This window comes from Necator americanus, chromosome III (assembly GCF_031761385.1).
Source record: "Necator americanus strain Aroian chromosome III, whole genome shotgun sequence".
In the NCBI taxonomy this organism is placed as follows: Eukaryota; Metazoa; Nematoda; class Chromadorea; order Rhabditida; family Ancylostomatidae; genus Necator; species Necator americanus.
Window position 1 is genome coordinate 24,397,779 of NC_087373.1, and position 13,248 is coordinate 24,411,026.

At 42.9% G+C, this 13,248-nt stretch overlaps 1 protein-coding gene across 2 annotated transcripts; it reads right to left on the minus strand.

The window, feature by feature from the left end:
* Nucleotides 1-436: 436 nt before the first annotated feature.
* On the minus strand, nt 437-12,470 carry RB195_010766 (uncharacterized protein; the record flags this gene model as incomplete). 2 transcript variants are annotated; one of them, XM_064191904.1, is made up of 14 exons in its annotated part: nt 437-501; nt 1,673-1,766; nt 1,834-1,940; nt 2,000-2,104; nt 2,193-2,249; nt 2,340-2,426; nt 3,286-3,452; nt 4,303-4,436; nt 5,144-5,233; nt 5,530-5,593; nt 5,647-5,758; nt 5,833-5,950; nt 6,009-6,089; nt 12,300-12,470. In XM_064191904.1, 14 exons carry the CDS (start codon nt 12,468-12,470, stop codon nt 437-439), a joined length of 1,452 nt encoding a protein of 483 aa, XP_064049487.1. The 2 variants fall into 2 exon arrangements, with proteins under 2 accessions (XP_064049487.1, XP_064049488.1); XM_064191905.1 differs by lacking the exons at nt 437-501; nt 6,009-6,089; nt 12,300-12,470 and adding an exon at nt 9,040-9,129 and having other exon boundaries at nt 1,626-1,766.
* Nucleotides 12,471-13,248: the final 778 nt, after the last annotated feature.

The window sequence follows — 13,248 nt, forward strand, 5'->3', positions numbered from 1 at the left end:
AATAAATAAATAAATAAATACAGACAAGATTCACATCGCATTAGTCAGCGATTGCACACGATAGCACTATAATTGCACATCGAACAACCTGTAGAAGAGTTGAAACAGAAAGTGGACTAACACAACTAACTGGGATCAAGAAGAGCTAACCAGAGTCTAAGCAGTATCGGAGGGAAATAGGTGTGCTCGCCGATCGCTCGAGAGGCGATGGCGGGCGTCTGACCAGCAGTCCTAGGTGGAACAACGTATGATACACAGTGGAGGGAGGGGAACGGGGACGACGAGGAGGCGAGTAACACGTCAGCAACAAAGAAAGCGAAGTGGATATGATGGCTACCTGGATCATCTATCGACTAAACCACTGGGCGGCATCGCGCAGGGAGACCCGCGGAGAGATACCCGAACATGACGATATGAATCGTAAGGAGAGGAGATTCTACTGTAGGCGCAAGTAGTCGGGCAGAAAATCGTCGAAGAACGTCTCATCGTAGAACGACGAGTCTGAAAACGAGCTGCATGAGTGTGTACGTACGCATTGGCTAAGACCGCCCTTTCCCTCAGTCACACGCGGTGGCCTCAATCTCTACAGATGAGCTTGCGACAGTTGAGAAATCCGCTTGATTTCACCTTATCGGACTTTTCGTCATTCTCACAGCGCCGAGTTGGAGCGAGTTATGGCCGCAAGCTCACTTCGCATAAAATATCTAACGCTTCGTCGGCTTCATCCACGTTTGGCTCCTCATCTAATTACAATTTTCTTTTTCGTGCCTAGTTTCGTTCATTTTTGGATGTGCTCGCTAACTTCAAAAAAACAGGCTTTTCTAGCTTTTTTCTCACTGGGAACTTTTTTCGACGAGAAAATGAGAATTTTCTGTATGGAATTTAAAAAAAACATATTCTATAAATCAAATCTAACTTTTCATGTCGAAAATAAAAGTTAGTTGTTAGAGAACAACATTTTATTAGTCTTTTGTGTTTTGGATATAGAAGTCACACTTTGATTATTCAATTAACATGTTTTGCCCTTTTTAAATTATTGCCTGAACAATTTTCCATGAAAACGTTGGACAGTCCAGAGGAAATTAACAGTCAAAGGTGTTCAACAGTTGTTAGGATTAAAAACAAAATAAAAGTCTGAAGAAACTCTTTTTTTGAAGCTGGCAGAGCATGCTATGCATGCAAGTATAGCATACGTAGTCGAAACAAAAGTCGTATATTGGTTTCGTGCACTGCTGGTTCGACAAACGATATCAATCAAGAGCTTTCTTCGAATCAATTATTGTACGACACCGGCTGTTGAAACTTTAGCGTATGGAAGTCTGTGTGACCTGTGAGAATATCTGGAGCAATTATCTTCAGCGAAAATATCCACAAGAACGTATGTATTGTTTTAGAGTAGAAGGAAAAATCTTCTGGACTCAGAAGTAAGACTTTGTTTCATGCAATACCTCCCCCCCCCCAAAAAAAAAAAAAAAAAAAACGTAGTTTTTGGCTCGATCTTCCGAAGTTCTGAATCCATATGCCTACAAGAATTCGGCTCTTACAAAAATTGAAATAAAAGCCAAAAATAAAAAGAAGGATCTCAATCCATTTTTGCAGAGCATCTTGTAAACTGGCCATAGACATCATTTGCTTAGATCGCAGAATAATTCGAGAAATAATGGACACGAACCAAGGATGGAAGGTTTTCCTTGCTCGAGGCGACGCTGCGCCCTCCGTGTCATTCGACGGATGGAAGCGGACGAAGCCGGACCGAACTCGGAAACCTTCAAAAAACTCCAGATTGCAAGGCTCATGTGATGAGGCGAAGAAATGAGGAGAAAAGCAACCAACCTCTTTCATAACACCATTGAACTCTTTCTCAATAGATTCACTAGCAGCATATTCGGGGCTACCTCTATACGCATGCAAACCCAACAAGAAGTTACACAACACCTCACCTGAAATCAAAGAATTTGGTCGGTTAGCAATCGTTGCTAGACCTAGACCAGCAACTTACTGTAGGTTTTTGATTCCACAGCGGGAAAATGTAAAAATTTTTGCAGTTTCGCTTCTATCGACCGTTGCACATCATTAGAAGCAAGACACCGTGGGATTCTGGTTTCTGAATATACGACCGGAAGATGAAATTCTCGAATGAATTGTCGTGAATCATACGATTGCTTGATGATTTCGCATTGAAACGAACTTACGTTTTAAAATTCTCTTCGCTGCTTTAATTCGTTGCTTCGGACTGTTGTTGAAATGATCTGAAGTGGAAATTTTCGTTTGGAATTCATTTGAAAACGGAAGAAAGAACGTGGAGGAGAGCAGAAATGAAAACATCAATCCTCACTTACTGCTGGACGCCATCTGGGAAGAGTTGTTGTGGATTGGCACAATTTCATTCATCAACCAAACGAATAGACAGTACTTTGACGACCCCACTTAAAAAAAGTTGGAAATTACTTCAAACTCAGGTCTTAGGGAAAGGTTTATTTTAGTTGACGGATCGAACGGAAGCCGAGCCGAAACGTAAGAAAGCACTAAGAAGCATGCGGGGAACCCCCAAAACTTCATTCCTCCCTGGGAAATGCTCCTGTCAGACTGAGAATCAAAAACCACATTCTACGGTTCGATACGTTGTTTATCACCACCTTAAAAAAGAGCGGAGTTTTTTTCCCCATCGCTTCAAAAACTGTACGCGATATCTGTGGCGGAGGCGACAGAGAGTGTGTTATCGGGAAATTACACATCAGACGTGCATGTTTCTCTTATTTCTTGTTTTACTTCAGGTTTCTGATGAAACAAAAAACCTTCTCGTTACCGATTGGTCCTATTATATGTTGACTGAGAAGGTCCAAAATCCAAAAAAAAAACATAATCGGAGCCGTTTTTGAGTAGAGGGAAGCATTCTGTGCAAACTGTCACGATATCTCTGTGAAGAGATAAGAAGGCGCCAGCAAAAATGCTTATTCCAATTCTTCATTCAAAAATACGCATCAGCTTCCTCTCTGAGACATTACTTTTTCCCCGGAATCGCAGAAAATGAGTTTATAGCCATAGTGTGGCAAGAAAGAGGAAAGAGGCATGGAAATTTCAGGACAACCCGAAATTGAGTCGAAGTGTACTTGAACTCATTTCGGTACGCTGTGCCGCATAAGAGGTGGCAACAAAGTGACGTCAGGGACTATTTCCGACCCGAACTGTGTTGCGCTTATCGCGTCCGAGAAAAATGAGCAAAAGCTTGTAAAAAGCAGCATTGAATAAACCAGATAGGAAGGAACGCTGAAGAACTCCACCTACCGTAGTTCCAGTTGATGCCGCATTTGTCGTCCAAAGCGAGTTTGATCTCGTCCAGTGGAATGTTCTTGTAGAAAGGATACATGATGGCTTCTTCCTTTTTCGCATGTTGAAGCCCAAGTGCATGGCCAATTTCGTGCGCCAGAACGTAGGGGAAGAATCGTCGATTGCTGAAAAAGCATGTTTGAACACACCCACGCTTGCACTGTCAGCTTCCCAAGAGTGGTTTCCTAGCACGGGGTGAGTGCTGCGCGCTGGATTTTGGCGCCTGGGAGCACGTGGTTGCTGTTCCATGTGCTATCTGCGCTGAGTTTTCTTGGGTGAACGATGCGCTCGGCAACATTCACCGCTTGCTTTTCATTTTAGAGGTTGTGCGCTTTTGATTTCTTCCGCTTCATTTCAGAATGCACTGCATCCGTTGCATAGGAGAGAAGTTGGGTCCCATCGTTTGCGATGGAACTTATAAGGAAAACCGACGAGGGAGACCTTCGTGAAGAGTGCCTTCAAGTTAAAATATTGACTACTGGAGGTATCTTCGCGTTGAGCGAAATCTCGCCCTCCTTGGAAATGAACTGAAGAAGTGGGTGGAACCTTCCGATCACATTGATGGAAAAGGTGGCACCTGGTCAATTTTCCCACAGAGTCCACCACTTATAGTCACGTTGAACATACTCCGCCCGGCGAACGCGACGCGTGCCCCGCAAATGTTGTTTTGAGGGGAGTTCCAGGGCTGCGGAACCGTGCTCCAATCGTAGGATGAGTCAGAATGGCTGGACACCGGGGCCCGCATCGCCGCCGATACTTTGCGTCTGCAATTTGTCGAGCTCAGCTCTGAATCCATGTTCGCTGTAACTCGCTACGAAAAACATCTTCTTTTTTAGTGCGATTTCCGAGTAACTTCAAAGCGGATCTCTGCGCAGTTGGGCTGTGAAGGGTTACTTTACAATGGCACCAAGCAAAGTTTCCAAAAGGAACACAGAAAAACGTATTTAATGTAAAACATAAACCTGAAGAACGTACTAGTTGATGGCGGCAGTGAGGTCAGTCTCCCATGTCTCGGCGTCGTCAAAGTGGATGTCACCGTTGAGCGGCTCCGGATGCCCGGGGAAGAATGCGTGTGCCAGGATGTTCTCATGTGCAGAGGCGCCATCAAACTGCAAAACATTGTCGTTGATTGAGAAATCTACGGTTTTGGTCCGTCTAACTATCATTATGATTCGTAAATATTAGATATTGACAGAAATAATGCGATTTTTTCTACCAATTCACAGCGATAGTTTTTTTTTTGATAAGCGTATTCTGGAGTAGGAGGCACGAAGGTCTTCCAGAAACACGGAAGAGGATTTTAGAAAATGAAGATTAATCAACACAGATTTTAAAAAAGTTTTGCTTTCTTTTACGTTTTAAAAAATAAAGCATTAGAGGCATCATTTATGGAATGAAAAAATAGTTGCGTTCCTAAGCAATTTGTCGCTGCATATTTTCAAGGCAGGTTTTCATAATCGTAATCACTGTTTGGTCTAGAAATGAAGACTAAACTCGTTCAAAAAGGGGAACAAGTGTTAAATCTAGTTCGGTTTGGGTTTTTCCATATTAAGGTCGAAATTCTGCGTGCACCTGTTTGCTGGATATGAAATAAAGCGAACTTGTGAAGGGAAGTTGGTGAAGAGGGATATATTCGAAATATCCAGAAGTCACGAAAAAGAAATCACGAAATATTCCGCTGTGTTTCCCTCTTCGCTGAATTTCCTTCCGAAAGTGCTCGTTAGCGAGCGGCTGCAGTTCAACTATGAGCTTGAAGCCATGAGTTTGCTCTGTTTCGGAGCAACTTCCTGCTTAAGTGCATTGTAGCCCGGCTCACCTCATGTTGATCCCCGTGAGCACCTGTTGCCCATAATATGTTGATGTCAGCCTCCTCTTGCGATGCAGCTTCTTCAAAATGGAACGTCACCTGAAGTGTTTCGTTCTCTTCACGATAATTCAACTCAAACCTCAGTTGTTGTCCACTCGCAGCTTTATCTGCTGCTAAACACCACGTGAATCACTCGCATGAGTAAACACTTCATTGAGTTAAAATGTCAACAATTTGTTTATCGTCATAAGAGGCTTGCGTCAATGAACCAAGTAGTCTTTGACCATTTCAGTGAAAAACAATCTGAACCCAATTCATCGGGATTGACGATGCATGATAAGACGTCACTTTTTTCCGGAAAATAAGTACATCGGCACAACGGAGCAAAGACTAACCTTTGGCAAGTTCCTCTCATTGGCTTGCTTTGCCCAAAGCTGGAAGGCTTTCTGGATTGTCGAGCTGAAACCGCCTTGGTGGTGTGATGATCGCCGCGAATTTGAAGTTAATCCTACCGGATGATCGCCTTCGGGATGTCATTCGTGTACTCGGAGACAAACCATTTTAACGACAATTCATGCAAACCAATGAAGTGCTTTTTGTCCCATTTGGAGGTGCCGGAGAGTGCTAAAAGTTGCGGCTGTGAGCCTAGTTTAAGAATCACTACGGAGAAAAGAAGGAGCGTTGCCGCCAGCACCAACCAAATCGCTTGGATCGACCTGTCTGCTTGCGGATATCGCGCTGAGAGCATCGCGGTCGACGTGTAGCCTCCACAGTCGCGGCATCCAATTCTCCTGTCGGTTCCACGCCCACTACGCTCTGAAATAGCTCGTCATTGCAAGAAAATAGTCGTGTAAAAGTAAAAAAAGAAAGCTACTTGGAAAAGCCGTAGAGCAGATCGAAGTTCGTGAAGACTTGGCGTAGAGGTGCTCAGATAGCCGAATTTGTGCAGGTAGTGCTGGAAATGTTCAATATTAGGGAAGAACTTGGAGAATTTGGGCAGCGAAACTGTGTCAACGTTGAAAAGTGCAACTCCTTTCACCAACGTTGTTTCCAACAAAATGAGCTCATTTTGCCGATTTTGCAGCTCTCACAGCGTCCTACGGTTACTTTTCTAATTTTGTCTTGAATATATAGCGATGCATGTGCTGTGTTGAAGTGCATACGCAGCTAATAATACGACGAACGTCAGCGATCAAACATGGCAAAGGACAGAGAAGAAGCACCCGCTGAAGCAATCAGGATTATCTGTTTCTTCCGGGTTTCAGACACATCGCTGTGAGATGTCACACAGTTGTGCCTCTCAGAAATCCTACTTCTGTCAGGTCTTTCGAGCGAGAGGTATCCACAATTAGAAGTTATGTAATCATGGTTAGCATAGATTTTTCGAGTGCTCCTGGCTTTAAATAGGTCGCGACATCTTCCTTTCTCCCTAATGTTATGCTAGGCTTAGAAAGTTTTAATTTAGCAGTTAAAAAGGCTATAAAAAAAGAATCGATCGCCAACTGGATGAGTCGCATCAGTTTTGGATTACGTTGACGAGTTTGCCGCACTACGCTTCATTAATTTCCACGTCTCACTAACTTATGAGGTGTAGCTGCGAACTCGTACGCAGGATTGATATGAGATGTATTTCTGAACGAATTTTAACTACGGTGCTAAGTCGCATGCTGCACAACACCTGAAGCCAATCGTTCACAAAAAAAATTGCAGCGCTGCACAGTGATGGAATCATATGCTGTCACGTAAGAATCGGGAAAAGAAAGATTAGTCCTTGAGCTCCACACCTTTCTTGGCACTGCGACCACTTTACGGCACCAACCTGCTTATTTTTGGGTCTTCTCTCCCAAAGGACGTAGTTCTCGGGAAATCCCGCTTCTTGCTGGTCCTTTGTAACTAGTAAACGCTTAAAACGTTGTCCACCTATTCCAAGAATTCAAATGGTCATTTGGTAGATCAAAACATATCCATTTATTTTGGACTGTACAAAAGTCAGCTTCTTCCGTACAAAACTGTAGAATGGTAACATTAATGAGGAAAATCTACTCCAATCAATCGCAAAGGAACTTTTTGATACGTGATTTAAGAATTTTTGTGAAAAAAACAACTATTTCTGTTTGAATACACGCTCAGCAGAGCACTGTTTTGGAAATAGCAAAAATATCATGTGAACACATGAATTCCGAAGGAGAAAATGTGTGCACGGTCTTCTAGGTGATATTCTAGGTCTTTCGTAGGCTTCGGACTGAAAAATCCACTTGCTTCTATCGTCCGGTTCAAAATAAAACGATACTAAAATATTCTCAGCAGTTTCTTCGGAGCAGAATGACAGACCTGATTGTTACGATGAGCCATTTTAATGGCTTTGGCTGGTTAACGTCAGAAATATCTTACTGAGAAAAATGTTCTACCGAAAGAAGGCGTAAATCCAGTTCCTACTCCAAAAAGTCTTGTAAATGTTCAGTCTAGCATTGGAAAAGTCCGTCAAAAGACAAGATCAAAAAAGATGGGATTTGAACACTGCAGTTCAAAGCGCAGATGATGAAACCAAGGTTCCACTCAAAAAATTCTACCTTGCGTTTCGCGAAAAAACTTTATATTTTATTTGAAGAAAATCATGTTGAGGAAAATTTCACAGACATACTTTCTTTCTTTGAATCCCTCCTGGGAAAACATAGTATCCTATCAGTCAGGGCGTTAACAAGGTGGACCACCACCGATACGGAAACGCTCGAAACTGTGGCAACCCTGACCAACTCGACAATTCGTCTCTCTCGAATCAACGAGCGTCATCTCAACCAGTGTAATGATAAGTCGCCACAAAACTACACCGAGTACGAACTTTTAGCGACATTCTTGTTCCTTAGAAAAATGAGAAACAGTTCTTTTCGGGAATGAGTGGCGTTTTTGTTGTGAAAAACGATGGCGATGTTCTGCGAAAATGAGCGCGCTGAAATCTCATCGTGTCTGCATGGAAAGTGTCCTCAATTTCTGTTGGGTTGAGCGAAAGTGTTCCGCGCAGACATCTTGAATAATGGAAATGATTTCAGAGTCTCCAGAACGTCAGAAAACCCTTTCGTACTACTTCAGTCCCTTCTTCTCGGCTCTGCGAAAACTAGAGAAATGCAGGTAACGAAAGAGCGCAGTGCAAGCTGGAGGTGATGGATCGTGGTGACATCCGACGAAACAATGAAACGCGGATGAGAAGTGAGGAGTTTCAGTGTTACAAACAACTAAGAAATGGCGTTGTAATGCCGATAAACAGGAAAACAAAGTGGCAGACCAATTGGACACAAGATTCGTCAAACTGTAAACAGGTCAGGCTACGGAATTGACGCTGGGGATTCGTGTAGGCCGAGCAGAACCTCGTCGTTTGCGTCTGGTGCTAACACAACCTGACTGCTGCAGATTACGCGCACTGATTTCGATACCTGTCTGACGTTCCGCCGATAACCTCTCCTATCAGAACGCAGTCTTTTTCCAATAAATTAAGTCGAAATGAAGAAGATATGATCGAGTAGTGCAGAGCTATCGATGATTTCTTAAATCTTAACCGGAAGGATTCGAATGTTCAAGGCAAGACCAGGTTTCTAAGGAGATGTTCTCCGCGGAGTGGTGACTGGTCGTGCCGAACTTTTCATACTACATCAGTTCAGCTCCGTTCACTAATCAGCACATACCAAAGTGAGTAGTTCAGCGTATCTTTAAATTGAAAACTTTGAAACCAAAATTGTTCTGTTTGTGTAGATAGATGCAAAGGCCAGTACGACGTACAAATGTAGAAATGTCAGTGTCAGTAGAAGTTGCACCCTCAGACATATGACACAGTATTCAAATCAACGGAAATGAGTCAAACAGTGGTCCTCTAAGGGACTGAAAAGTGCAAAAGTTTCATGAAGATCACGAACCACAGTCTCATCGAAATCGGTGGGGAAAAGTGGAGCGGACCGGACCGGAGAAAGGGTGAGCAGCAGTAGGAAGAGCGCCAGAGAGCACATCTCGCACGGCCACCGGCTGCCCCTACCGCACGGCTGTGGGCGGTCCCCACGACGCCCCGCACATCTACCGTAGGTCAAGCAGGCGGAGCCTCCGGAGATCCTGATAAAGACGGCTAGCTCACTCGTCGAGGTGGGTGGTCTTTGGACAGAAGAACAAAAAACCTTCGACGTTGCGACCTAGAAAAAGAACTCAGCCGAAGTTGTTTCAGGTCGGAGCGGAGACATTTTCGCTATGGCAGAGATCGCAGTAACAATTTGATGTGAGGATTACATTTCCGGACTCGGCGGCGCTGTGAGCATCGCATTTTTTCCGGCAGAACAGCCGCATGCTACAGTACTACTCCTATTCTCTGCAGAGAAAAACATTTGTCTCTGCCCTAACGTTAATCTGTTGCAGGGCGTTGCATTGCTATGGCATGACTGACGATAATTTTCTCTGAGAATGACCGTTCGAAAAAAACAACACAGAATTTCTGAATAAAGAACGATTTTCGTTGCTAAAAACTCTTATTCTACAGAATTGTAGTAGAACCGTGAAAATCACCATTGAAATGATACCTAACATTTACTTTTTTCTTGACGAAACTCAAATAAGAGGGAAAATTTGTAAAAGGCCGTTATAAAGTGCACAAATCAACGTCACAAAGCAAAATAATTCTCAAGATTAGAAAAAAAAAACTGAAACTCTTCTCAATAAAGCTTTAGAGCCATTCTCTGATCAGTCTTTTTTTCAAAAAAAAAAAGATTAGGAACGAATGAAACTTAGTGCTCCGGAATTTTTAAAAACTCAGTGATAAAGATGATTTAAAATTCCCAGGAAATGGGAAAATTCCGTATTAGTTCTGCACGCCAACGAAAAAGTTGAGCACTTTAGTTAACCTAATCTAATTTTGACCAGGAAGATATGACCACGTTATGTGACCTGAGTACTCTTTAGTATCAATATTGTACTTATAAGCAGTGCTGTATTTAGTAGTTTGAATTTACCATGCCACGGAATGGGCAAAGTTGGGATCTTTCTGCAAAACGATAATGTTAAAGGTGAAGACTGCGATTAACAGCGTGTGCACCTTCAATTCCCCCTTATCACCTTGAAAAACGAAGTGGGAAGCGGTCTTTCTGTGCAAATGATCCTACGAGGCACTTTATAACACCACCTTTGTATGCGGTTCGGTTCTCTCTGCAGCCTTCCATTGGTTCTACTGAAACAGGCTGCTGGAGAAACCCCATTGATTATTGACCTCTCGCTTGGCACATGTGCGAAGGTGGAGCGTTACAAGGTGCCTTCATGGAAAGGTCATTTCACACGAAGTTTTTCAGATACGGCTAGATCGAACTAGATGATTTTGACATGCTAAATCCCTCTAATTTCTCCTAATCGTCATGAAAGGCGTGCTCTTAGTTCACAACCTAAGCGCTATCTTCTCCTGAGAAAATCCTATCATCCTCAATCTCCTTGAATGCTGCGTTCGTTTAGCAATATCTGAAGAGCTCAGATTATTGTGTGAAGCGAAGATGGCAGGACTGAGAAATGACTTCAAAGGCAAGAAGTACTAGGGCGAAATGCCCATTTAATGATTTCAAAAGTCCCCTTTTCAGCTTTTTTTCTGTAAAATGTACTCGAAGAGAAAATTAGTAGCTTCCGTTGCCTCAAGACTAAGAAGGCTACTGAAAAGAGGTTAGAAAATTTTCTAAAGATGCAGAATTAAGGAATGTTTCTCTGCTTCCATTTAAGCAATCCCAAAGCCGCAAGTATGATTACAACGGGCGATCACATCAACAAAAAAGTACACTTTGCGCAGCTTCTTTGCCCTGAATCAGAACCGGAATCAGCAGAAATCCTTCCCAGAGATATCCTAAAAGGCGACCACGATTTGGTTCTAGCCGACTTCTCCGAAATTAGAAGTTAACCTTACCGGTCGATTACTAGAAACGCATAAGGATCTGATCATTTCAGACAGCGTGATGGCTTCTCAGTAATTCTCAGCCAGAAACAAGTAAGAGTGTTCTAATAAGAACATGAGACATCGCAAAAGTTTGCTATGTAAACGAAGATTTCCATGCTGATCACAATTATGAGATCCATACGACATCCTCTCAAAATATGACGAAACACAAGAAATAAACAAGGAATATAAGTGTCCTGCAGGATAGGGAATACTTGGGTAAATAAATGAAAGAAAAAACAGCACTAAACACAATGGTTAGCGACGAATCTATGCATTCCACTTTGAAAGAGTTCTCCCTAAACCAGCAAATAAAACTGGATTTCGTTCCCAAAAGAGAAGAGACAGTGAGTAACGGTGCGGCACCACCCACTGTTGCTCGCCTTCAACTTGTCACGAAATGGGAATTTCAGAACAATATGTGGTACACTACAGGAGTGCAAGCTTTGAAAAAAGGACTTTTTATCCTCTCTTCATATTTACTATGCATCTGCTATGCATCCCGTTAGCCTCTAGAACAGAGCAGAAGTTGAAGGAATCCAAACAAAACTCTTAAAATACACAGTGTACTCCTGTGTATGAGGCTGGTTCTCCTCTGGATGGATTTTTTCACTCTCTTGTAGTACCATGTTTTCATACTTCTCAAGCAAGGGAGAGGATGGAGCTTTGGGTAAATTTTGTGCAACTATTTGGGCACCATACTCTCAACCTACAAAGAAAAGTTGAGTACGGCACAGCATTTCGAGTTGAATGCTTCAAAACGGTTCGAGACCATCTATTTCCACTGCGATTCCACGGCCCAGCTATTTTCGTGCCTCAGCGAGTGCTGACCGATTGCACTCAATGAAAACTGCTACTGTAGCGTTGGAAGGCCAGCATTACGTTGACGTTGCCACATTTTCGTTCAGAACAACTTATGAATTAATCTTTTCGAAATATTACATTATCAAATTAAACATTAAGAGTAATCGAATTCTGATGAAGATGAAGTGATGCATGTTCTCGAATGCCGCTGAGCGCTCCAGTTCAGCCGGCAGATGATGCGATGAGATTTAAACTGTCTTCCTTTTTGTACTGGATACACAACTGCACAATCGATCGATGGTTCGAATCCGCCCTAATACCAACCAAACCTTCCATGTCTCCTCAGTCGATAACCTGGCACCAGATTTATCCAGGAGAATAAAAAAGCAGTGACCAGGCACATTGGATCGCCCCGCATACCATTGTATTGCTGCACGTGCGTTCATAAACCACAAACGATTCGGAACTGAAGTCGAACGCAAAGCGCATCCCCGTAAGGACCGATTTTGCCGCCGTACACTCCATCATTTGTCCTTTACTCACGCAACTCCAACAGTAACCATCTTTTCCCTCGGGGTTCTCTTCGGGCATTCAACAGCACTATTGTTGAAAAATTATCTCTAACTTCACTTCATTTTCAGCTGTCATTAAGAAATCCACCATTGGAGGATAAACAACCGCAGCGTTTGCGAAGTGTTCAACTTTTCTATTCTTTATACATATCTCCGGTTCCGGGAACAAAATCTGGATGAAGCATCCACCCAATGCTGCATTTCCCGTGCTACAGCACTGACTGTCAATGGGGCAATAGGTCAGCACCGGATGAGGCGAGAGAATAGCTGGGCCGCGGAGCCTCACAGAAAAAAAGTAGTTTTTTTGAAATGACATCATTCAACTCGTAATGTTATGGCGTACTGAAGTTTTTTCTGCGAAATAATAAGTATGGTGCAGAAATAATTGCATGAGATCTAGCCCTCGCTAGGGAAAATAATGAAAAGACGGTGCTGCAAGAGAGCAAGAAAATCCATCCGAAAGGGAACCAACTTTTCATACTGATGTACATTGAGTGCTTTAAGGGTTTTGTCTGGATTCTTTCAACTTGGATTTTGTTCTGGGGACTATCGGGGATGCAAAGCAGAGAGAAAATATGAGTAGAGGTCGAAAAGTGCAATTTTCAAAATTTGCACTGCTCTAATGCACGAACTATTTTCACCTGACCAAAAATAATAAAAATTTCACAAAATCCATACACTTTTGTGCTTAACGGCGATCTTGATGGCTGGTTTGATAATTTCTCCTTTTGCGACTAAGGTTCAAAGTAAGGACGAACCGCAATTCTACACGGAAATCAAAGCCGCACAAATGAGAA